The sequence below is a fragment of the Natator depressus genome, chromosome 1, assembly GCF_965152275.1.
Source record: "Natator depressus isolate rNatDep1 chromosome 1, rNatDep2.hap1, whole genome shotgun sequence".
Lineage (NCBI taxonomy): Eukaryota > Metazoa > Chordata > Testudines > Cheloniidae > Natator > Natator depressus.
In genome coordinates, this window is record NC_134234.1 from 262623685 (window position 1) to 262650615 (window position 26931).

Genomic DNA, 26931 nt, shown 5'->3' on the forward strand with positions numbered 1-26931 from the left:
GAGAATTCCTTTTCTCATGCCTGCACTGAAATAACCTTGTAGAGACATTAGCACATGGCTTTGTACTTCAGATAGTCTATCTACTGAATGATGTGAAGCCAACAAATATACATCCTGTCAAATAAAAGATTGATGGAGAAAAAAAGAATTCAGTTATTTGAAAACAGCATCCATCCCCTGTTGAATATAGAATATTGATTTGGAAATACATGTAAACCACGTAATTGCATTCTGTTTTCTACATGTCAGATTCATTTACAGGGGGTTAAAGAAAAGATTAAGTAGTTCTTAGCCCTTTCAGTTGAATCAAGGAAAGAAGATAACTCAAATTCAGAAAAGCCTAACTAGAGTGTTGATTAATTAAATACTTAAGTAATGTAACTTTGATCTGTGCTGAACCTTAATACCACCAATATGCTACCATGCACTCTGAAGATATATATGAATTGTTTAAAACACAACACCTCAATCGTTTTAGGAAAATTTGCCAAAGAGACACCCACCTCTGCTATAAAGATGATCTAAAATGAAATTTATGGAACATATGTTTCTACTTCATGAAAATCTAGAACTAGTTTATACAAGTAATAGTTGCCTGAAGAAAATAATAGTTTAGAAACACCGGAGTCTGTAAATAAGTATTAGGAACTGAAAAACGTTTATTGCAACAGCAAATTTTACTGGCTCAGCCTCCGTGCAACAGAGATTTATATTTTTTTATAGTTGTAGCATAAAAGCTCTTTAAAATGAGTACTGTTCATACTTGTATCAGCTTAATAATTGACTAGTTGTTGCTTAATCTGTCTCTAGTACATAGGCCTTTAAAAGTCAACAGATAACATTAAATAAATAAAACCTTTGTCACTCACTGCTACATCAGGTTTTACGTAATTGTCCTAAAAATGAGTTGCAACAGAACCCTTTGAACAGCATGCCAGTAAAATGTACTGTATTGCAAAGAAGCTGATAACGTCTTGTTTGGAATGCTGTCAATTTATTCCAGGAATTTAACAGTAATTAACCCAACACTTTAAGCCTCTTGGCTGTTTTATATGTTTATGATGTAAATAATACCACTCTTCAGTTCTTCAAGTGACAAAACTGGATGATGTGGTGGGTCAGCTCGATTTCTGGTTTTCAGTTTGAAAGGGGGATGGAGTGTGTTCCTAAGGCTTCTCTGCTGAGATTACCAGTAAGAGGCCACACTGGAGGTATGATGGTTGTAAAATGGGTGCCTGTCCAAAAGGCACTAAAAGAAATGTGGCTGCTTAGCCAACCAAACACCCATCTACATTAGTTCACACAACTCATCTTAGGTTACTTCAAGCCAGCAATGGAGTTGTGATAAGCTCTAAACTCCCTCACTAGTCCCCTGATCCATCTAGCCACCTTTCTGATGTTTCAAATTGACTGCATTTAGCAATATTCATCACGGCCAAGATTTTCAGAAGTGACTTGTGACTTCAGAAGTGATTTGGGGCGCCTCAATTTTGGGGGTTTCAACTTGAAACCCCTTAAAAGAGCTGCCTTTTCAGAGGGTGGACGCTCAGCACTCTCTGACAATCAGGTCTCTCTGAGTTGCGAACCCAAGTTGAGAACCCAAAATCACGAGTCACTTCTGAAAATCTTGGCCATAAACATATGCCTTAGGCACCTATTTATTCTTCAGCGATTGTCTAGGTGCCTTGCAAAAAATACAGCTGGCCATTTACTGTCATCCTGAGTCCTAAAAATTATTGATTGTGGCAAGTCTCATGTTGACAGTCTGGTTTTATTAACGGCCACGTAAAAAAGTGTCAGTGCTTTAGATTGTTTTGCTGACAGAAGTGTCCTTGATGATCTGAGCAGGTCCTTGAGCATTTGGCCCTTTCAGCTCAGATGAAACTATTAGACATTCTAAACCCCAGATAGTTTCAGTTGGTTCATTGGCCTTTTTTCCATAGGGTTGTATATTGAATTATAGATACATCGTGTACTAAATTCCAGACCAATTTTCACTTAATCATGGCCGTATCTCTATATAGAATTGCAGACATACAAGCATTTTGTAAATGGCCAAATCATCAGAAACTTTATATAAATCATTAAATATTTTCCATCCTTTTCCCACCCCTGCATAAACTCTGAAGAACAGAGGGAGAAAAAATTTTTCTAGCAATATTTTTGTTCCCAAAATTGAGTTCCGCAGTTTGCTCAGCCCTATCCAAACATATTGAACAGAACATTGATCTGCTCCAAGGAGCTTACAGTCTATAGTACGGATAGTCAAAACCAAATCAAACATATTATAGCGGAACAGCTGCCAGCACTAGCTGGGTATGTTGTGTTGTAAGAATCTGGACACTTTTTTTTTTTTTTTTTTTAAACTCAGTGGGTTAAAAAATACCCATAATTATACACTAATAAAATGTAGTCTATTGACTGTTCCAGATATTCCATACATGAATGAAAGCCATTTGCAAAAAGTTCAGCTGAGCTGACAGTTCATTTGCCAGATTTTATCATGTTGGAAAATTAAAATGTCTGCATTATAAGTTCTTGGGAGAAAGCATGTTCAAAACTGGCTCTTTAACTTCACTGTTTCAAAGGCAACTTTGTACTGATAAACTAGTCAATCAAATATTACTGCATTTCTAACAGTAACATGTGAAGCTATTTCTTTAGTTATGTAATCTAGCAGATACAGAAGCTTTAAAAACACCATATGCTAAATAACATAAACACGCCAGAGAACATGTTGTGATTAATAAAACCCGAATGAATTTCTTGCCCTGTCTAAGCATCAGTATCAGATAAAAGTTAAGAAATAATTAGTTTTAGTATGTCAGTAATTCTAGACCGCTTTAAAAAGGAAAAGTTTAGATGGGATTTCTACTACTTAGTCATAGAATGGCCTCATGGTTATAGATAGCCAAGGCATACTTTGTGTGGTAACACTATCTTTGGGAGAGGTTTAAATTTTTCCATTTTTGTTTTCCAGGCAATTGTTAGGTGTTACATTTAGAAATGCAACCAAAGTGGGACTCCAGCTTCAAACTCTCCTGAACTTTGGGAGTGTATAGAATACCTAAACCAGCTCCATTTTATGGATTTTAGATCGAAAATCTGGAACAGGTTAATCTCAGTTTCCAGGATTTGGAAGTAGAAATTTGGCTATTCTGTGCCCCCAACTCTGTCCAGCCCCTTACTCCTCCCCTTTATTCTTGCTCTCTTCCCTCCTCCCTCCCTTCCCACCTCAAGAAGAATCTTATCTTCCTGCAAGGACCTCTCAAAGCAAAAATAAAATTAATTGCAACCTCAGGTCCATTGTTTAACTGTTTGAAAGAAAACTGGAAAGAAATACAGACCAATGAATCTGTTTTGCCAATATTCCCTTTTACAACATGTTTTTAAACTGATAACTAACCTCCCAGGATCTTTGTAACCAGTTAACTATAAGATCAGAGTAAAGCCTGGTCTACACTAAAAAGTTAGGTCAACCCAGCTACATCGCTGAGGGGTGAGAAAAATCCATGCTCCTGAGCGACATGTTAAGCCAGCCTAACCCCGAGGGTAGACAGCTAAGAATTCTTCCACTGACCTAGCTCCGACCTCTGGGAGTTGGATTAACTACACCGATGAGAGAACCCCTGCTGTTGGGCGGATGTAATGGCTACACTGCAGCACTACACTGGGGCAGCAGCAGCATTGCAGCTGTGACACTGTAGAGTTTCAAGCATAGACAAGTCCTAAAACAGAGAAATGCATGCGGAGCAGCATCTGAGTTGGAGGACACACTTTGCATGACCCTGGATTAGTTTTACCTTGCTAATTTCAATTCAAGTTATGTTACATTCATGGAACCATATGAGACCCCTCTGGGGAGCTCATTTAACATCTGGTTGCTCTTGCTTTTTTTGACCAAAATTCTGTGTATCCCGTTGGACAAGGAGGTTATTTCTGTGGGTTCCATTCCTACTCAGCTGATGTTTCCATTCTTTCTATCTTTAATCCATGGTTTTCCTCTCAGTGAGAGTGAAATCTCATTTAACTCCCACTTTTAGTTGTTTCCAAGCATAAGAAGAGGGAATATTTGATTGTATTAAACTTCTACCACATAATAGCTAGAAAACATCAGTTGTATAGGGAAGCAATTCTTGGTAGCTTCCCTAGAGAAATGAAGTCCTTATTAGTAGCACAGTGTAGGAACGGCAAAGAGTCCCGTGGCACCTTATAGACTAACAGACGTATTAGGTCCTGTGATGGTTTTGCTGGTGTAGATATGTGGGCAGAATTGGCATTGAGGTTTGTTGCATGGATTGGTTCCTGAGTTAGAGTTACTATGGGGCGGTGTGTAGTTGCTGGTGAGAATATGCTTCAGGTTGGCAGGTTGTCTGTGGGCGAGGACTGGCCTGCCTCCCAAGGCCTGTGAAAGTGAGGGATTGTTGTCCAGGATGGGTTGTAGATCATTGATGATGCGTTAGAAAGGTTTTAGCTGGGGGCTGTATGTGATGGCCAGTTGAGTTCTGTTGGTTTCTTTCTTAGGCTTGTCTTGCAGCAGGAGGCTTCTGGGTACACATCTGGCTTTGTTGATCTGTTTCCTTATTTCCTTATGTATGTATCGTAGTTCTGAGAATGCCTGGTGAAGATCTTGTAGGTGTTGGTCTCTGTCTGAGGGGTTGGAGCAAATGTGGTTGTACCTCAGCGCTTGGCTGTAGACAATGGATTGTGTGGTGTGTCTGGGGTGGAAGCTGGAGGCATGAAGGCAGGCATAGCGGTCAGTGGGTTTTCGGTATAGGGTGGTGTTAATGTGACCGTCACTTATTTGCTCTGTGGTGTCTAGGAAGTGGACCTCCCATGTAGATTGGTCAATTTTGGTCATATTCTCACCAGCAACTACACACCACACCATAGTAACTCTAACTCAGGAACCAATCCATGCAACAAATCTCAATGCCAACTCTGCCCACATATCTACGCCACCGACACCCTCACAGGACCTAACCAGATCAGCCACACCATCACCGGTTCATTCACCTGTACATCCACCAATGCAATATACGCCATCATGTGCCAGCAATACCCCTCTGCTATGTACATCAGCCAAACTGGACAGTCCCTACGTAAAAGGATAAATGGACACAAATCAGATATTAGGAACGGCGATATACAAAAACCTGTAGGAGAACACTTCAACCTCACTGGACACACAATAGCAGATTTAAAGGTAGCCATGCTGCAGCAAAAAAAACTTCAAGACCAGACTTCAAAGAGAAACTGCTGAGCTTCAGTTCATTTGCAAATTTGACACTATCAGCTCAGGATTAAACAAAGACTGTGAATGGCTCGCCAGCTTCAAAAGCAGTTTCTCCTCCCTTGCTGTTCACACGTCAACTGCTAGAAGAGGGCCTCATCCTCCCTGATTGAACTAAACTCATTATCCCTAGCCTGATTCTTGCTTGCATATTTATACCTGCCTCTGGAAATTTCCACTACATGCATCCAACGAAGTTAGTATTCACCCGCGAAAGCTAATGCTCCAATATGTCTGTTAGGTGCCACGGGAGTCTTTGCCACTTTTACAGATCCAGACTAACATGGCTACCCCTCTGATGCTTGACAGTGTAGGAAGAGTCTTCTGTAGGCATTTCTTGGAGCTGAGATGGAAATAAGGTCCTGGAAATAAACATCTTCCCCACATTGGAAGTTCTGTCTCTTTGTTTAATTTGGCAGCATACAGGTGGATAGAAGCAAAATTTTTAATTTCCCGCCCAGGCGCTGAGTTGGTTACAGAAAGCATGTGCCAGCCTAAGCCCCTAGCAGGCATGAAATACTGCTAGTTGCCACAATAACTAAATGCTTTTAACCATGTGGTATGTGATCTGTATTGAGATCCAATCATCTTAAGGCATGGCTATATTTGCAGATGTAGAGCACTTTGAATTAAACCAGCCTTCGGAGAGTGCATTAGGGAAAGTGTTGTAGTGTGTCCACACTGACAGCTGCAAGCGCACTAGCATGGCCACATTTGCAGCACTTGCATTGGCATTGGGAGCGGTGCATTATGAGCAGCTATCCTACAGAGCCCCTCTTCCCATTCTGGCGCTGTGGCTTGTGGGAAGGGGGTGGGGATTGCGGGGCATTCTGGGTCCTGTCCCAATACCGCATGATGCATCGCTTCGCATCCCAGGAATCCCTGTGCTTCCGTCCACATTTGGCGCCATCTTTCAATGGTTTTTGTACTGTGCGCTCTGTCTTCCCTTTCGGTCTGCGGGAATGAAGCCCGAACTGCTGAGGAATATGCTGACAAGCCTCACCAGCACGTCATGTTTGGCAGTCGAGTTACTCCTTAAGATCCAAACTGACAGTAAGGACTCCGACAATGATATCGATGTTAGTAATGCATACAACACGAGACTGCTTATGGGATTCAAGGACATGCTCACCACAGCGGAACACTGCATCTGGGCTCGGGAAACAAGCACTGAATGGTGGGATCACATCGTCATGCAAGTCTGGGATGATGAGCAGTGGCTGCAGAAATTTCGGATGAGAAAAGCCACTTTCATGGGACTGTGTGAGGAGCTCGCCCCCACCCTGCGGTGCAAGGACACGAGATTGAGAGCTGCCCTGATGGTGGAGAAGCAGGTGGCTATTGCATTCTGGAAGCTGGCAACTCCAGACAGCTACCGCCATCAGTTGCTAACCAGTTTGAAGTGGGAAAGTCGACCGTTGGAATTGCGTTGATGCAAATTTGCAGGGCCATTAATCGCATCCTGTTCAGAAGAACCGTGATTCTGGGTAACGTGCATGACATTGTGGCTGGCTTTGCACTAATGGGTTTCCCTAACTGCGGAGGGGCAATAGATGGGACGCATATTCCAATTCTGGCACCAGCCCACCAAGCCTCAGAGTACATTAATCGGAAGAGGTATTTCTCTATGGTTCTCCAGGCACTTGTGGATCACCGTGGGCATTTCATTGACATTAACGCAGGCTGGCCCGGAAAGGTGCATGATGCATGCATTTTTGGAACACTGGCCTGTTCAGAAAGCTGCAAGCCGGGACTTTTTTCCCAGACCAGAAGATCACTGTAGGGGAAGTTGAAATGGTAATTGTGATCCTTGGAGACCCCACTTACCCTTTAATGCCATGGCTCATGAAACCCTACACAGGGAGCCTTGACAGCAGCAAGGAGTGGTTCAACAACAGGCTGAGCCGGTGCAGAATGACTGTGGAGTGTGCTTTTGGCCATTTAAAGGGCTGCTGGCGCTCTCTGTATGGGAAGCTGGACCTGGCCAATGATAGCATCCCCGTGGTTATAGTCGCGTGCTGTACCCTCCATAACATTTGTGAAGGGAAGGGTGAAAGAGTCATTCAGGCATGGAACTCGGAGGTTCAACACCTGGAGGCTGAATTTGAACAACTAGAGAGCAGGGCTATTAGAGGCGCCCAGCATGGGGCTGCAAGGATTAGGGATGCCTTGAGGGAGCAATTTGAGGCTGAAAGCCACCAGTAATGTTTGGTGCCCTGCACGGGAGTGAAGAGTGGTGGTTCTAATGTTAGTTGGAATCTGTGTTTGATATGCTAACTTGCAGTGCCTGTTGCTTTCCTGAGCTAAGATATCTTTTACTTTAGCAATAATAAAGAATGTTTTCAAAGCCAAAAAATCCATTTATTGAAAAGAAACACAACAACTTGGGAAACAGAAAGGGCAAGGGTGGGGCGGGGAACGGTTCAGTCACAGATTTGCATATGTCCTGTTCTCATACTCAGACTTCCTGTCTGAGTGCTGCACTTCAGGATGGCTATAATGCATGGTGATGGGGGTTGAGTGCAGTGGGTAATGGTCATAGTTTTCAGGGCTGGGTGGTGAAGCTACAAGTGTTGGAGGCAGCTGGTGGCAATAAGAACCCAGATGTTGGGGAAAGTGGGTTGGAGGTGACATGTGGACACAAGGGAAAGAGTTTGGGGACAAGGGCTGCAAGGGTGGGCGGGCGCAGTAGTGCTCCACCTGCATGGCTGCAAGCGCCTGGATCAAGTCCGCTTGGTGCTCCAGGATGCTTATCAGCTAATCCGTGCTTTGCTGCTGGAGCTCTGCGCTTTTGTGCCAGCGCTCCTCATTCTGCTGGTGGATCCTCCTTTCACTCTCCCTCCACTCCTGTGCTTTTAGATTCTCGTTAAGGGACTGCTGCATGACTTCATGCAGCATGTCTTCTTTGCTTCTATGTGGCCTCTTCCGAATTCTTTGCAGTCTTTCGGCCAGTGATAACACAGACGGCTGCATCTGTAAAGGCAAAATGCAACAGTTAACAGAGGCAGCATTGTTCACACCAGACAGAGCAATGATTCCCCCATACTTAAGGGCAAGCACAGTGTACACAATAGCAGAATTTGCCCGTCCCAAAGTGAGTGCACATAACCCACAGGAGCCCCAAAATGGTGAGTAAGCACAGGGACAAAAGGGACTGATTGTTTCATGACTGTATTGTCCTCTGGGTTTCTGTGCCTTGGGGAGAGCCAACAGCTGCAGGGGGCCCCTACACTGAACACTGTCCACACATTTTCCGCAGGAGTTCATCCTGGAAGATATCTCGCTGCTGAGGGTGACCTGGGAAGCAAGGGAGGGTCTTCTACTACAATGCGGCTTCCGGCCTGGCCCATATGCAGCTTGCCTGTGTGCAGCAATGGTCCCCCCACCCCTCATAGCACAGTGGCACGGACATGTTAGCCTGACTGGGACAAGGACCACAGTGGCTCTCCCAAGAAACCTACGCAAGCGTATTGCCCAAGTTCTGGATGAGACCTTTGAAGAGATCACTGAGGCTGATTACCGCGATGTGAAAGAGCACATCAACACCCTATTCCGCATCTAGGCATGCATGCAACCCTAACCCTCCTCGCCCCAAGAGCCCACACCGAATAACTTCCTTCCCAAAATAAAAGCCGCTTACCGGGAACCTCCTCTGGTGTTTGTCCTTCCCCAAGCACCGGCTGCCGCGACTGGCTACCTTCCTCCTGGCTTGAGCGCAGCTCCTGGCTGCATGCATCTAGGGATTCTGGGGTGTATTCCTCCTCCTCCTCAGCACCCTCTCTCCTGCTTTCCTCCTCCTGCCTTGTTAAACTGGCCTCTGAAGTGTCCATGGTGGTCCTCGGAGTGGAGGTGGGGTCGCCCCCAAATATCCCGTCCAGTTCTTTGTAGAAATGGCAGGTTGTGGGGGCAGCACTGGAGTGGCTGTTTGCCTGGCGAGCTTTATGGCAGGTGTTCCGCAGCTCCTTCACTTTAATCCTGCACTGCAGAGCATCCTGGTCATAGCCCCTTTCCATCATGTCCCTTGATATCTGCCTGAAGGTATCATAATTCCTACGGCTGGAGCGCAGCTGGGACTGGACAGCTTCCTCTCCCCAAACACTGATGAGGTCTAGCACCTCACCATTGCTCCATACTGGGGATCGCCTGGTGCATGGAGGCATGGTCACCTGGAAAGATGTGCTGAGAGCACTCCATGCCTGGCTGAGCAAACAGGAAGGGGATTTTCAAAATTCCCAGAGAATTTAAAGGGCTGGTCTGACGGTTGGTCACCTGAGGGCAGGGCAGTAGAGTTCAAAAAGTGATGACCAGAGTGGCTAGAACAGGCATTGTGGGACACTTCTGGAGGCCAATCAGAGTGCACTAATGGACCAGGGTGTCCACCCTGTCACCGCGGCGCTCCAGCGGGGAAGCATCAAGCATTATTCCACTTGCCAAGGTGGAGTACCAGGAGCGCTCCAGCCACGGAGTCTGGGCGCTCTACGTGCCTTGCCAGTGTGGATGCATCGTGAGTTAGGGCACCTGAAGCTGCTTTAATGCGCTCGAACTCGCAAGTGTAGCCAAGCCCTTAGTAACTAATTACACAAATTTAGTTAAAAGAAAAGGAGTACTTGTGGCACCTTAGAGACTAACAAATTTATTTGAGCATAAGCTTTTGTGAGCTACAGCTCACTTCATCGGATGCTGCGCCTTAGAGACTAACCAATTTATTTGAGCATAAGCTTTCATGACTACAGCTCAAGTCACGAAAGCTTATGCTCAAATAAATTGGTTAGTCTCTAAGGTGCCACAAGTACTCCTTTTTTTTCTGCGAATAGAGACTAACATGGCTGCTACTCTGAAACAAATTTAGTTATAAGTTATAGTGTGGACAGAGACTAAAGATCAGCCTGCCTTTTCTACTGATAAGCAATTGGATCGCAAACCCACCTGAAGTGATAATCTTATTGCCAAGATTCAGTGAGTAGGAATATGGATTCTACAGCTAATTAAAATCTGTTAATTATAATCTAAAATTCACTGGGTTAGGCAATAATGTTTCACATTTATACTCTGCCTCAGATGGGCATGATTTAATGTTTGCTGTACTAAAGGGAACAAAACCCAGCTGAATCACTTCAGAACAAGTATGTATGAAAAACCCTTAATGCAGTGAGTTTGCAATAAAATGTACATTCACAGGACATATAGTGTCAGGTTTTTATTTTGTGAAAATGGCTGCCTAAACTCACTGTTCAAAAATTGATTTCATAAAGGCAGTTCTAGGATCATGAACCACATGGCTAATTCAAGTCATTTGCATCTAGTGACTGAGTCGGCTGTTTCTCACCATGAGGAACTTCTGAATAATTTTGCTCAGATCCAACTCAAGCCCATACGACAGAACCATGCCTAGTAGAAACAAATGCACAGTCCTCCTGTCAACGTTCTAGAGGTATTAAGAGAGCAATGGACTATGCCCTGTGAGTTAGAGCCATGCCTCTCCTAGCTACTGGGAATCTGATGGGGCTGTTCCTGGAGTTGGTTGTAAGTGCACCAAAGGATGATTTCTATTAAAGAAGAAATTATTAGAAGAAACGCTGGTGATGTTGCACTCTATATGATTTTATGAAAGTATGCTGATGAGTGTGAATATAATGTAACTAAAATATGATTCATGGAAAAGGTCTCTTGTAAGGTATCATTACAAAGCTTATACTCTACCGAGTGTGGTCATTCTATTTGTATAAATATATCACTCTTGTATCCGAAACTAGAAATATAAAATATAACTCTGAGGGCCTATTGTAATTATGCAAAGTGTGAGCCATTAATGGTGGTTTAGAATCTTGATGGCTCCCATTAACCAGGACAGTTGTCTGAAGATGGCTCCGTTTCACTTGTAAGTCTTCCTGTATACGTGTGTGCTGGCAAGCGGGTAATAAAGTCTTACACTGACATGTGATCATGTCACCTGAACTGGAATCCATCTTTAACCTGGTGTTTTTCCATTGAGAAGGCGGGATGGGAATCCAGAGAGACAAAGGATTCCTGCCTTATGCAAAAGATATATAAGTGGGTGGAACAGAACAAGGAGGCTGCCATCTTGAGAAATCCCCTAGCTACCACCTGTGCTGGAACAAGGGCTGTACCAGGGGAAAGGATTGTGCCCAGACTAGAAAGGTGTACGGTCTTTGAAAGAAACTTATTGAAACATCTCTAAGAGTGAGATTTTATCTGTATTCAGTTTTTATTACTGTATTAGACTTAGACTTGCATGTTTTATTTTGCTTGGTAATTCACTATCTTCTGTCTGTTACTACTTGGAACCACTTAAATTCTACTTTCTGTATTCTGTATCTAAAATCACTTTTGACTTATTAATTAACCCAGAATATGTATTAATACCTGTGGGGGAGGGGTAAACAGCTATGCATACCTCTCTATCAGTGTTATAGAGGGCGAACAATTTATGAGTTTCTTATACAGGGTAAAACTGATTTATTTAGGGTTTGGACCCCATTGGGCATTTGAGTGTTAAAGACAGGAACACTTCTGTAAGCTGCTTTTGAGTTAAGCCTACAGCTGTTAGGGGAGGTGGTTCAGACCTGGGTCTGGGTTTGCAACAGGCTAGCAGGTCTGGCTCAAACCAGGCAGGGCACTGAAGTCCTAAGCTGACAGGGCAGGAAAGCAGGGGCAGAAGTAGTCTTGACACATCAGGTGGCAGCTCCCAAGGGGGTTTCTGTGATCCAACCCGTCACAACACTCTTTAGACTGACACTCTTGCAATAATTTCTCTGTCTTGAGTCTTGTGACAAGAGAGTTGAAAAGGTTGTGTCCAAATAGCTCTGGAGTCCTCAAGACCACTTGATCCCAGTGAGTTTGGTTTTAGGCTTGGGCATACAATCATACAGAGATGCACTGGCTGTGCTGGTCAATGATCTCCTCGTAGTGATAGACAGAGGTCAGATGTTCATGCCAGTGCTTTTATTGGCAAAAACGTTTTAATGCTTGGGATTTTCCACTCCCTCTCCACTACTATCTGATGATATTGCTCAAGGCAGAAGCTTCAGCAGTTGCTAGAAGTTGTTATTTGCCTTCTTGGGAAATTTTGCCTTTCAGCTGCAATATATGATTTTGATATGATTAAACTACTGAGTATGAGGACTTACATGAAGTGCCACAGTCCTGAGCCTGTGAGGATTATCATGCCTCCCACCCCCACCCCTCCAACATGTGCACAACATTAAACAAAGTTAGCAATAACAGAACGGTTATTTGGGTTTTATATCAGAGAAGTTTGATTCAAGCGAACCTTCAGATATAAACATTGTTCCCTGCCCTGTATCCGTCTCCACCTCCCCCCCCACCACACACACACACACTCACTCCCCTATAATTGAATGGTCTTTAAGGAGTCCTATTCTTTTTGGCTAAAGGGCCTTATTTGAGGAACAGAGGAGTGGCCATAACACATTAGATCATTGATCCTTGTATTCTGCCTGTGACAACCATTAGAACTTCCAGAGGAAGGTGAAAAGACTCAGTTGCACCGAACAGCTAAACCTGAAAGGGTCTGAGTCACTGTGTTTGAGGTTCTGACAAAGGCTCAGCTCCCACTAAAATCATCTTGAATGGATCTTCCATGGAATCAGTGCAATCTATTGAACAGTTAGGAATGAGCTCCTAGCCAAATGTGTAATAGTGTACAAGGAGAAGGAAATCACTCTGAGGACTTCTAGGATGATCAAACAATAAAAATAATAATAATGATCATTAGAGATTGTCCTATAAAGCTCAGATACGTTGGCTCCCAAACTGAGGTGTTTGTCTCTCTTTATTAAGAATAATTTGCACTTAATGTATGTGCCCTATAGATAAGGATTACCCTTAGCATGCCGAAGTGTAACTATTACTGTTCATAAAGTAGTTTATCCCAGTGATTTTCAAACTGTGGAATGCTGGCTGGCTGTCTTTCTTGTTCCTCCCTACCAAGTTAAAAAGAGACACACACACACACACACACACATATATATGTATATATATATAAAAAAAACTGTTGCATGTAAACATTTGCTGTAACTGCCCCAGACATGTTATGTGATTGTAAATGGAAGGGGAGGTTGTCTGTGCGGTTGTGAATATGAAGGGAGCTAATGCTCTTGCTCACGCTCTCTTTCTCAAGTAAGATATGGTGGATGCAAAGGAATAATTTGGGAATGGTTGATGCAACCCTTTTTGTAATCTAATCGCAATATTTGACTACCTCCTGTGACACTAAATCCCAAAGGACTGACTATACGCTGTGTGACAAGTTTCAATCGGTCCTCCGAGCCCCTAGGGGGCGATGGAGAGCTATGGTCCCACTGGCAGGCCTCAGTCACACCTTTTGGGCGCTGGGGAATTAGCGGGAAAGGTGTGCTGGCCCGAGCTTGCAGCACGCCCCTCCGGCAGGGGAGCGTCGGCACGGGTTTGTCATGCACAGTCCTGCTACCCAAGGCGGGTTGGCCGGGGTAGGGGAACTCAGGCCCACCCAACTCCACTGTGTTCCAGCCCAGGGCCCTGACAGTGGCGAGGCGAAGGTCCCACCGCTCGGTTAGCGGGGGGCCATCCACACCCCGCTGACCAAATACACCCACCTCAAGGTGCAGTTCTGTCCCTGGGCTACTTCCTACCCGGTCTCGCAAGCGGGCCTCTCTGGTCCCTCCAGCTCGTCCGGGTATTCCACCGCTGGCAGCTCCAGCTCCCCCTCTGTGTCGGGCTCACGCTGGCCCGGGCTACAGCCGGGCCCCTCCAGGTCCTCCGGGTACTCAGCGGCTGGCAGTCCTGGTCGCCACAGGCCTTCCTCCCGGTCAGGTTCCTCCTGGCCCAGGGCCTCCCATGGGTCGGCAGCAGGATCGCAAGGGAGCAGCCTGTGTCTGTCTCCCTGCCTGGTGCTCTCCTCACTGGGCAAAGGGCCCCGCCCTTTGTACTTCCTGTCCCACCCCTCCCCTTCCGGGGATTGGCGGAAGCTCGCTCTGGTCCCGCCCACTCAGGCTGAGAGGGTGGCTCTTTACCCTCTGGTTCGGAGGGAAGCCACCCTGGCTCCCTACACACTGTAAGAAAAAGCTTTTTCTTGTAGCTATTCCAAATTTAATCAAATAGGTAGCCAATGAACCCTTTTAGAATTTAGCTTAAAGGTTTCTAAAAGAGCAAAAAGTGTGTTGGGTTTTCTTCTGTTCTAATAGAACAGGACTTACTTGTGGCATTTTTAAATGTATAGGAAAAGGGGTTTGTATGATTTGGATAATCAAATTATTACAAAATTAATAGATGACCATTGCTTTTTAATAGACTGTGTTGTGTAAAAGGACAACTATATTTTTGATGTAGTGGTAAAGATACTGGCTCAAATTCTCTGCATTTATTTACATCAGCAGAGAATTTGGCCCATTCTATTTGGTTTTATCTATATATTCTAGACTGGATTTTGCTGTATAGGAAAGCGATTGTAGTCAGGGAAAGAGGATTGGCTGACTTCCTTGTCTCTCTTGTTTAATTATGTGTGTGGAAGATAAGTCATCTGTGGATTCAAGTGAATATGTCTCAGGGTGTATCTACACTGGAGCTGGAAGGTGTAATTTCCAGAGATGTAGGCTGACCGGATAGCAAGTGTGAAAAATCAGGACAGAGGGTGAAGGGCAATAACTGCCTATAAAAGACAAAGCCCTGAATATTGGCACCATCCCTATAAAATCAGGATACCTGGTCACCCTCCTGAGACACACCTGCACTAGCTCTGATCTAGCTAGCGCACTAGAAATAGAAGTGCAGCTGCAGCAGCACGAGTGGCTGGGTGGGTTAGCCAGTCTGAGACCCTAGATATGCACTTGGGCAGCTATCCTGTCCTGCTTCTGCCACTACACTGTTATGTTTAGCATGGGTTTGTCTACTTTAGCTGAAATTCATACCTTCCACCTTCAGCGAACGGGTACTCTAAGGATAGTCCCACCTATGCACTCAATTACACAACAGTAAAACAGCCAGATTAGTGCCTATAACATGTTTTAAATTTCTAATCTTATCATGCACTTTACATTGGCTATAAAAGATGCATTATAACCCCACATGACAAGATTGAGATGTGACATAAAACATCACAAAGTAAACAGGGTCATTTTACTTGATTTTACTGAGACATTTATCCGAATGTAAAACAAACAGTTGACTGAAATTCTTCATTAAGAAAATATTATTATTGCCACAATGAGCTTTTGAGCGCAGCTAAAGGTTTCAGATGATATAGGCCGCTCCAGTGTAATCTTGGTAGCTTCCAAAGATGGTGGAAAAAAATCTAAAGCCATTTTATGATATCCAACATGTACTGATAGCAGAGAGAGAGTAAAATTAGAATATCTGAGAATCGGGTCATTTCTTTAAAGAGAAACCCTTTTTCCCAAAAAAACGTACCATACCTCACTCACAGCAATGGAGACACGGCAGCAGTATGTAAAAGGAAAGAGCTATAGGCCCAAAACTATAGACTTTACTCACATAAGTGATCTCATTCACGGAAACAAGGGCTGCTAGGCTGAGGCCTATAATTTTACCCACATTTTATTCTAGAAAAATATATTTAAAGCGCTTTACAATAAGGAACTGAGTGAAAATCTTATCTTTATGGGACTATGATGAATAGGAAGATGATTTTTGTTTCAAAAGTATTTTTTCATGCCAACACAAAATCAGGGGTGGGGGAGGTTGAGGGAAATAATCTCTACAGTAGCCATTATATTGCTTGATCCAACCTGGGTGCATCATGTATAAAGAAAAAAGTCTCTCTCCTGGAACAAAAGCATTGTTGGAATAATCGTTTCAGCAATCTTGGTTACACATTCCCCTACTGCTGTTGGGTGACCATATTTGACTATATTTTAATTTAATAATTTTAAATTTCCTTCACTCTCATCGCTCAGCAGGAACCTAAAACTTGACCAAACTTTTGTACTGGTGACCCCCTTTCACACGGCAAGCCTCTGAGTGCGACCCCCCCCCCTTATAAATTAACACCATATTTTTTTATATTTAACACTATTATAAATGCTGGAAGCAAAGTGGGGTTTGGGTGGGGACAGCTCATGACCCCCATGTCATAACCTTGCAACGCCCTGAGAGGTCATGACCCCCAGTTTGAGAACCCCTGTCCTAGGTAGGCAACAATGGCCAAACTTCTATGTCTATGGGCTTCCTAGTAAACACACATTGGGGTAGGGGGAATGTCATTAAATTACTATGAATCCCACAACCCATTATGGCCTTTTCCTTACTTGAAGGGCCCTGCTCCCACAATCAGAGCCAAGCAGACAGACCTGCTTCACCAATGCTAAATTCAGTAGGGCTGTGTAGGGAGCCCTCAGTCCATCCCACACAGATCTGATTGAAAGCCAAACCTAGGTTTGCCAGTTATATTTCTATTAGCTCTTTTTCTGTGCTACAAGGAGAGAATTACTCCAGCTTACATCTAGCCATTTGGCAGGATTTTCCATGAATGAATAAGCAAGTACATATGGATACTGTCTGACTAGGAGGCGGTTGGGCAGGAGGGGCTGGGACACTTGCCACACGAATCACACATTTTCAGATATTATGACCTATCTTGAAAATTTCCATTTTCATAATGGTAGGAAGTCTGTTCCTCTATGTCCTGCATTACTCCCTTTTGCTTTCTCCATGCCTTTTTCCGCACATCGTTGTTTTGACTGGTAGCGCCGTATGTTTTCTTTGGACTAACAAAAGTATCACTGCTCAGTTCCGTTTCTTCAGCCAGTTCATCTTGATCGATTATGCCACATTTCTCTTCGCTGTGGCTTTCAGGATCAGCCCATTCTTGCTTCTCACCAGAAGCGAAGATAGCATAGAATATCACTCCACTGTAGTGCACAAGAGCTGCTATCAGAAAGACATTTTGCCACTCTTCCCGGGTCTGAAAGAATGATATAGGACTCATTAGGTTTGCAGTAAATGGAAATATTAACTGCTGGATTAGACCAGGAGTTAGCACACATTGTACATTGATTGTCTGATTCCTAATTTTATAAATAAAACATTTGAAGAAAATAATTGTAAAGAATATTTCTTTTTCCTCCATAATGATAGCTAATAAAATACTAATGGGATTTCAGGTTGTAGGACACTCATGAAGTTAGAAGGCCATGGCCCTTACTAAATGCGAGGAGGCAAACCCCATTTCAGAGCGATGATTGCTTAGGAACCTCAGCAGTATTACACTTCAGTTTTCCAAGTAACTCTTGCGGGTTTTTCTGCAGGAGAGCATGATACCACCCTAAGACAGTACCCTAGTGAAATTTCAGGGCAAGATGCTTAGCAGGTGTAAACTGGTATCCCCCTTCCATTGATACCAGCTGAGGATACAGCACCTAGTATTTTGGTAAAGGGGAAAAAAACCACACATACTGCTGAAAAAAATTAGAGATCCAATAACCTTTGAAATGATCTTAATCTTGCATGTAATTCAATCCTCATTCTAGAAACAGGTAAGGAAACATTACCTTGTGTTTAGTCATCGCACCAACAATGAGTGGGCACACCATTCCTGACAGCGTCCCCACACCATTGGAGATCCCCATCAGAATGCTGGCATACCGGGGTGCAATATCCAAATGGTTGACATTAAATCCTGTAACAGCAGCAGCAACAATCAACTACACAGTCAGTTTCACGCCCCGGGGCTAATACGATTTGCTTAACAGTGGTTAAAGGAGATTGCCAAAGGAGCGAGAATCCACACTGCATTGACTAGGGAGAATGGGGAGCAATCCCTCTGCTTTTAGCAAAGAAAGGGGAAGCTGCACCCCTTTATCCTGCTTCCCCCTTCTTTTAACCCCTGCAGCTCCACTTTTGGGGCATAACAGAGTACAGGAGATATTGCTTATTTTGACTACTTGATCCTTTAAGGCTTCAGTGCCTGCAGTCACCTAGCATCTGAAGTGATGCACCCAACATTGAATCTTTCATTAAAGGATTAACAACTCATAAGTCTGAGTCTCTAATTCTTCAACTGAGTTTCATGCTTTAATTTAGGGAGCATTTTCAGAAACTTTTTCCCCTGTAGTTTTAGTGACAATTTGCCAAAATACCAGACAGCCAGAATATATAGTGGAAAGTTTAATTACAGTTCCTGTAGATTTCTAGTGGATAAATATTTTATTAGAAAAGAAACCCCAAGATAAAAAGCAATTTAAGTGATTGTCAAGCAGTGTAATACTGTAGGTAACAAAAGCTGTGCGTATCAGCTGCGGATAACTGCAAGGAAAAGCCATGTACATTCCAAACGGTATTTTCTCAAGAGTTCCAGGGAACTGAAAGCACTAGAAAGGCTGAGTATTGGTAAAATGGAAATTAGAAATAAAAACTCCTCTCCGATGAGAAAAATCGTGATATTTCTGCAGTGGAACACAAGTTTCCTCTTTATCAGGATCTCTCTGTGGTCAGCCTTCCATGCTCATTACCAGGAATTCCTGATGAACAGAAGTCACCATCTGGAAAACAATGGTGTCCAAGGAGCTGCAGAGCCCAGCATGTGCTGGATAAGCCCATGGAGTTGAAAGGAACTACCTGTCCAGGGGCAGAGACAGTTATAGGACACACAGCGTGATGACCCAGCAGGTGCAGCTGGCAGGGGAAAAGCCAGCTGACAACTAGGCTACAGGCAGTGGAGAAGTAATTCATACACTTTCTGCAAGTATCAGAGTTACAGAAGGACTGAAGGGGGCTGTCAGAGGAGCAAACAGACAGAACCAGCATGATTACAGTCTGAGAATTATACTGACTGTTTAAACCACATTTCAAACCTTCTCATCTTACATTTGAGTTTCAGAATAGTTAGCCCTGTATCCTATTAGGTTTAATGTTTTGAATGGTAACAGCCCAATGTTCTGAGGTAAATGTGTGTTGCAATCTGAAGAGCATGGAGGTATTGTAAACCTAGAGTGATAAAGACTCAGATTCTCACGAACTCCATATAATGCAGGTACTCCAATAATCATTGTTGGAGCAGGAAACAGGGCTTTCCCATAAGCAGCCATGTAAGTAGCTAATATGATAATTAATAAGATGAAGCTTTACCTGAAATAGCAAATCCACTAAATCCTACTGCCAGCACCAAGAAGGAGATAGCCACACCTCTTGTATGAGAGTAACCAACTACCAAAAGCAAAGTTGCTTCCATACCAAAACCTGCAAAAGAAACACGGGACTAAATTAAGTTCTATAAAATATACTGGTTAAAAAGACACCAATAAGGACAAATCAATCTAGTGAGTTTTAAAATATGAGTTAATGCAATCAGTTGCCAATTTTTTGTGGGTTCACTATAAGATTTTAGGTTTCAGAGTAGCAGCCGTGTTAGTCTGTATTCGCAAAAAGAAAAGGAGTACTTGTGGCACCTTAGAGACTAACCAATTTATCTGAGCATAAGCTTGCGTGAGCTACAGCTCACTTCATCGGATGCATAAAGTGGAAAATGCAGTGAGGATGTTTTATACACACAGACCATGAAAAAATGGGTGTCTATCACTTCAAAAGGTTTTCTCTCCCCCCACCCCACTCTCCTGCTGGTAATAGCTTATCTAAAGTGATCACTCTCCTTACAATGTGTATGATAATCAAGGTGGGCCATTTCCAGCACAAGGGTTTAACAAGAACGTCTGAGGAACGGGGCGGGGGGGAGAGGGGGATGGTAGGAAAAAACAAGGGGAAATAGGCTTGAATAGAGACTGGGAGTGGTTAAGTCATTATGCAAGGTAACCTAAGTTAATTGTATCCAATTTGCAAATGAATTCCAATTCAGCAGTCTCTCGCTGGAGTCTGGTTTTGAAGTTTTTCTGTTGTAATATCGCAACTTTCATGTCTGTAATCACGTGACCAGAGAGATTGAAGTGTTCTCCGACTGGTTTATGAATGTTATAATTCTTGACATCTGATTTGTGCCCACTTATTCTTTTATGTAGAGACTGTCCAGTTTGACCAATGTACATGGCAGAGGGGCATTGCTTGCACATGATGGCATATATCACATTGGTAGATGTGCAGGTGAACGAGCCTCTGATAGTGTGGCTGATGTTATTAGGCCCTGTGATGGTGTCCCCTGAATAGATATGTGGGCACAGTTGGCAACGGGCTTTGTTGCAAGGATAGGTTCCTGGGTTAGTGGTTCTGTTGTGTGGTATGTAGTTGCTGGTGAGTATTTGCTTCAGGTTGGGGGGCTGTCTGTAGGCAAGGACTGGCCTGCCTCCCAAGATTTGAGAGAGTGATGGGTCGTCCTTCAGGATAGGTTGTAGATCCTTGATAATGCGTTGGAGAGGTTTTAGTTGGGGGCTGAAGGTGACAGCTAGTAGCGTTCTGTTATTTTCTTTGTTAGGCCTGTCCTGTAGTAGGTGACTTCTGGGTACTCTTCTGGCTCTGTCAATCTGTTTCTTCACTTCAGCAGGTGGGTATTGTAGTTGTAAGAATGCTTGATAGAGATCTTGTAGGTGTTTGTCTCTGTCTGAGGGGTTGGAGCAAATGCAGTTGTATCGTAGAGTTTGGCTGTAGACAATGGACCGTGTGGTGTGATCTGGGTGAAAGCTGGAGGCATGTAGGTAGGAATAGCGGTCAGTAGGTTTCCGGTATAGGGTGGTGTTTATGTGACCATCGCTTATTAGCACCGTAGTGTCCAGGAAGTGGATCTCTTGTGTGGACTAGTCCAGGCTGAGGTTGATGGTGGGATGGAAATTGTTGAAATCATGGTGGAATTCCTCAAGGGCTTCTTTTCCATGGGTCCAGATGATGAAGATGTCATCAATATAGCGCAAGTAGAGTAGAGGTATTAGGGGACAGAGCTGAGGAAGCGTTGTTCTAAGTCAGCCATAAAAATGTTGGCATACTGTGGGGCCATGCGGGTACCCATAGCAGTGCTGCTGTTTTGAAGGTATACATTGTCCCCAAATGTGAAATAGTTATGGGTGAGGACAAAGTCAAAGTTCAGCCACCAGGTTTGCCGTGACATTATCGGGGATAGTGTTCCTGATGGCTTGTAGTCCATCTTTGTGTGGAATGTTGGTGTAGAGGGCTTCTACATCCGTAGTGGCCAGGATGGTATTTTCAGGAAGATCACCGATGGATTGTAGTTTCCTTAGGAAGTCAGTGGTGTCTCAAAGATAGCTGGGAGTGCTGGTAGCATAGGGCCTGAGGAGGGAGTCTACATAGCCAGACAATCCTGCCGTCAGGGTGCCAATGCCTGAGATGATGGGGAGCCCAGGATTTCCAGGTTTATGGATCTTGGGTAGTAGATAGAATATCCCAGGTCGGGGTTCCAGGGGTGTCTCTGTGCGGATTTGATCTTGTGCTTTTTCAGGGAGTTTCTTGAGCAAATTCTGTAGTTTCTTTTGGTAATCCTCAGTGGGATCAGAGGGTAATGGCTTGTAGAAAGTGGTGTTGGAGAGCTGCCGAGCAGCCTCTTGTTCATATTCCGACCTATTCATGATGACAACAGCACCTCCTTTGTCAGCCATTTTGATTATGATGTCAGAGTTGTTTCTGAGGCTATGGATGGCATTGTGTTCTGCACGGCTGAGGTTGTGGGGCAAGTGATGCTGCTTTTCCACAATTTCAGCCCGTGCATGTCGGCGGAAGCACTCTATGTAGAAGTCCAGTCTGCTGTCTCGGCCTTCAGGAGGAGTCCACCTAGAATCCCTCTTTTGGTAGTGTTGGTAGGGAGGTCTCTGTGGATTAGTATGTTAGTATGTTGTTCAGAGGAGTGTTGGAAATATTCCTTGAGTCGGAGACGTCGAAAATAGGATTCTAGGTCACCACAGAGCTATATCATGTTTTTTCATGGTCTGTGTGTATAAAACATCCTCACTGCATTTTCCACTTTATACCTCCGATGAAGTGAGCTGTAGCTCACGCAAGCTTATGCTCAGATAAATTGGTTAGTCTCTAAGGTGCCACAAGTACTCCTTTTCTTTATAAGATTTTACTGTTTGTATGTTTATTTATTTTAATAGTTCTTCTTTTCCCTGTTGCTGTGTGAGAGACCCAGACAAAAAACCAGGGAAACTGACACACTGACTATACAGGGGAAACAGTGAACATGATTATATGCAAGGTACTGTCAAATACCTCAAGTAAACAAACTTGGAAAAAAGAGAGAAATATTTCTCTCCTGTAATTCATTTCAATTTTGTCACGGATTCTGTGACTTTAAGAGATGCCCGTGAGTTTGGGTTTCAGCCCTGGGTGGTGGGCCTGGGGGAGGAAGTACCACCTCTACCCACTGACTCACCCCAGTGGGCAACCCAGCCTGTGCGTCAGTGTCAATGCCTCCGAGTTACCCTGTAATACTTTACTGTTAAATTGTTACCCATTTTTGTTGCCTTGACTGTACCCGAAGTGAGAGAGGGACTCTATTCTTCTCCATTGTGCCTCCCCCTCGATTTGTTTGGCCCCTGCCAGAATCACCACTGCCCTCAATCCCAGCATATTTCTGGCTTGTCCCCAGTAGCCAGGTCTGGGCAGGGAGCAGATGGGGTGGGCCACTGCTGCCTCCCCAGCCAGGCTCTCTCTCAGCCAGTTGCTGCACTGGACAGAGCAGTGACCTAGAGCAGCCATCTTCAGCCAGTGAGAGAAGTGGTTCCATCCCGCTCCCCACGCAGGCCCAGTTACCAGGGAGAGCGACCAAACGTGCCATGGGGTAGACACGGTGGGAGGAAGACACAGCCCCCTGCAGGTAACTCTGGCAGGGTGGGCAGAGCATAGCTAAGATACAAAGCCAGGAAGTTTGCAGCAGAAAGGGGCTGCAATGTGGAAGTTGGCAGTCACTCTCTGGGCTTTGAGAGGGAAAAATAGGAAACCCATGGAAAGAGAAGTTGTGATTTGTGCAGAAATTGCAACACATGACTATATGTTTGATCTGTAAAATCCAACAGTACCTCCACAATTCATGATTTTTCTTACAGTGGTAGTGGTTAAAATCTTTCTGCTTCGTAAAAAGTCAGCTAATTGCCCACCAATGGGAACAATAATTGTCATGACCATATGTGGAACTGCAGACAAAAGGCCAACCTGAAATTAAATAAAGTATATGTAAGCCAATGTCTTCTCTTGTTCTATTTTTATCTTTTGTTCAACAATATTTTTCCCTTCTGGTATTTATTTGTTTAAACAGATACTAAGGCAGAGGATTCCGGGCTGCACCTTTTAAAGAATTTTCAGCCCAAGGAGAAGGGGGTTATGGTATCTTTAAGCCACCTTTGTGTCATCCCAGTTTTGTGCTGTTCTAGGAGCTGGAGAGGCCTTGGCATAATTTAGACAGCCCCGGAGGCCTGAGTCATGGCAGCCTCCTTTGGCCAGCCAGTAGGCCACAGCACTGCCAGAAATCTACTGCCCCTATCCTGCCCCTTTGGGGGTCCCCCTACACAAGGGCTTGTGACAGGGTCCTTGGGTGGCAGCTCTCTGGCTCTCTCCATAGCTTCTGCATCAGGGGAACTCTCCCTCAGCCTGAAATGGGGCTTTTAGGGCCCTTTTATGCCACTCTGTCCCTCTCTGTCAGCTTAGAGGAGCCAGAGAATGGTTGGGAATCTCACTCTAGTATTTTCATACATTTTTCTGGTTCTTATAGTTCCTCTTGCCAAGGAGTTAATTAGAAGAAAGTTAAAATTCCACTTACCCCAGCACTTGTTATAAATAAGCTTAGAAGGATTAGATTTTTATTGGTAAATGTCAGTAAACGTTGTTTTCACCATATACACAGCAACCAACAAAAATAATTCTATCTATAATAATTGACATTTATGGCTTGGCAAAGAAAGAAAAATGCTACTTGAGAACTTATTAGGGTTTGATTTAAGGATATTTACTTTGTATATTTTGACATGTGATGTTGACAATTTGTGTTTTAATGGTTATAAAAGCTTTACCTTTTTCAATCTCAATGTCTGCTGTCATTCAATTATTGTCTAACCCTCTCCCCTCATAATTTCCCACAACTGTGAAAATTTAAATAGATAAAAATAAGAAAAAAAAGCTTAAAGATAAACGTTGATATTATCAGCTGTAACTGGCTTTGGAGGGAGTTGAGGCCTCTCAGCACCTTGCAGGACCAGGTCCAAAGTGAAAGAGCTGGAATTAAGAAACGTACCTTACTTATTGCAAAGCCAAAGACCTCTTCAAAGTAAGCAGGCTGACTTATAAGCAGCAAATAGAAGGTCCAGCTTCTACAAAAGTTTGCCACGATAATTGCATACACCGGCATTGAAGTGAAAAACTTCTTCCAAGGGGTACTAAATTTCTAGAACAGACAAACTGAAGATGTTTTGTACAGGTAAAAGCAAGGCAAAGACAGATTTTCCTTTCATATTGGTTGTATCCCCCAGTGCAACTTCACTGATTGCAGAACAGTTTCTCCTGATTTATACTGGTCTAAGCAAGGGGAGAATCAACTCCTTGAGGGTTTGTGGCTGGGAGCAAGATAGAGCTTCTTTCTTTGAAGGGTTAGGACTTTTGAGAGACTGTGTAGAGCAGTGGTTTTACAACTGTGGGTCACGACCCACTACTGGGTCGCAGAATGTAAGGCACTGGGTCACGCTGGCTCTGGTCAGCACCGCCGACCGGGCCATTAAAAGTCCCATTGCAGTGCTGCCCAGCTATGGCAGGCTAGCCCCTACCTTTTCTGACACCGCACTGTGTGCCCTGGAAGCGGCCAGCAGCAGGTCCCGCTCCTAGGTGGGGGTGCCACAGGGCTCCACGTGCTGCCCCCAGCCCAAGCACCAGCTCTGCACTGTTTCCAGCCAGTTCCCGGCCAATGGGAGCTTGGGGGGGGGTGCCTGCGGTTGAGAGCCACATGCGTACCTCCGCCTCGGAGCAGGACCTGCTGCTGGCCGCTTCCAGGGCCCAGCGCAGTTCACGGTGCCAGGACAGACAGAAAGCCTGCCTTAGCACACCCCCCCCTGCGCCGCTGACCGGCAGACACCCAAGTTAAGACCACGCCCCAACCCTGCTCCCAAATCCCCTGCCCCAGCCCTGAGCCCCCCCAAACCCAGAGCCCCTCCCTGCACCCCAAACCCCTCATTCCTGGCCCCACACCAGAGCCTGCACCTCCAGCCCAGAGTCCTGACCCTCTCATGCACCCCAACCCCCTGCCAGCCCTGATCCCTCCCCGCCCCAGAGCCACCTCCTGCACCCCAACCCCCTCATCCCCGGCCCCACCCCAGAGCCTGCACCCTGAGCCCTGACCCCTTCACCCCTTCAGCCCTCACCTCCACACCGCAACCCTCTGCACCAGCCCTGAGCCCCTCTCACACCACAATCCCTCATCCCCAGCTCAGTTGGGTCATGAGCATCAACAATTTTCTTCAACTGGGTCACCAGAAAAAAAAAGTTTGAAAACCACTGGTGTAGAGCAACAGTGGTACAGTGGGTAAGAAGAATTATAAAGTAAATTGCGGGAAAGCCTTGATATGTTCCTCAATGTCTTCTGGTGTGATTCAATCTGATAAATTCAATATTGTAAATATGCAGTAATTAAGTGACAGGCAGATATCAGTTTTAGTCTAAATTGGGACTTGAAGTAAAGTCCTTGGGATCAAATGGAATTTATGCAATTCACTATTCTCACTTTGAGTTTCCATTTATGCTTCAGTAATCCGTACAGCAGGAAGGAAATTACTTCAGAACCACGCTTATTTACAATAGAATTCCTAAAAGAAACAATTTGTAATGATGATAACATGGATATATTTTTTTTCTTCTTTTTAAGATGGACCTATTATGTACACAGCATGGTATGAACTCCACATGGATGTATTTATGTTGATCCAATTAATATTAAGGGTGCAATGGTACCTTGGATGAGCATGTGTGTCTCCAGCCAAGGTCTGATTGATTTCAATGAATGCATCAGTTGTGCATCCAAGGGTAGAATCTGACACATTATCCAACCACCACGATTGTTAGCCAAATCATCAATAATCCAAAGACAATTTTAGTTATTTTGTTACAGAATGTTGAAGAATGGAAGCCAGGAAGGAATAGGTTATCAAGAAACAGCTTTTGTTTTTACAAACAATAGCAAAACCAAGTTACATAAATGGAGGAAGACAAATTTGATTGGAAAATATATTTTGGAATCAGGTTTCCAGTCTGTTACTGGTAACAAAGCTAAGGAAAGGTCTGGGGAGTGGAAGGGGGGGGGACAAAAACAAAAAACGTAGGCTGTCTGAAGATCAAGAGAGTCAGAGAACCCCGACTGTGCATTCAGACCTTCCACGGACAAGAATTGTTGGCAGCGTCTGAGCTAGGGAGCAAAATTGACTTCATTTTTTCTGAACTCAGTTGGATTACTCGTAAGCGAGATCAGAATCTGTCCCCTTAAGTTTAGACAGGAGTAGAACCCTTGAGCTGAAAGGACATTGAATTGTGTATATTGATTAGGATTTGTATATTTTTATGCATGGGCTGGATTCTGTAGCCTTTAAGAAAATAAAAGCTTCCCTTATGTATGCTAAAGTTCTACACTGTATCCCTATCCACACACTGATGTAATGCAAAGTTTTAATATGTTTGTTTGCCATAAATGACAATGACCACCAAAACCCAGGTATTTTCTGTCTATGACCATTAAATTA

The 26931-nt window shown here is 44.2% G+C and overlaps 1 protein-coding gene across 2 annotated transcripts in view; it reads right to left on the reverse strand.

Annotated features, from left to right (window-relative positions):
- Window positions 1-15540: 15540 nt before the first annotated feature.
- SLC17A8 (solute carrier family 17 member 8) overlaps window positions 15541-26931 on the reverse strand; it is a 43066-nt gene continuing 31675 nt past the window's right edge. For both annotated transcript variants that reach the window (XM_074950989.1, XM_074950981.1), the window contains exons 8-12: window positions 24447-24596; window positions 23239-23371; window positions 19394-19504; window positions 17818-17945; window positions 15541-17231 (exon numbers count right to left, since the gene is read on the reverse strand). In XM_074950989.1, the coding sequence (XP_074807090.1) occupies window positions 16893-17231; window positions 17818-17945; window positions 19394-19504; window positions 23239-23371; window positions 24447-24596 (861 nt within the window). In that variant the 3' untranslated portion in view covers window positions 15541-16892. The remainder of the gene's footprint in view (window positions 17232-17817; window positions 17946-19393; window positions 19505-23238; window positions 23372-24446; window positions 24597-26931) is intronic.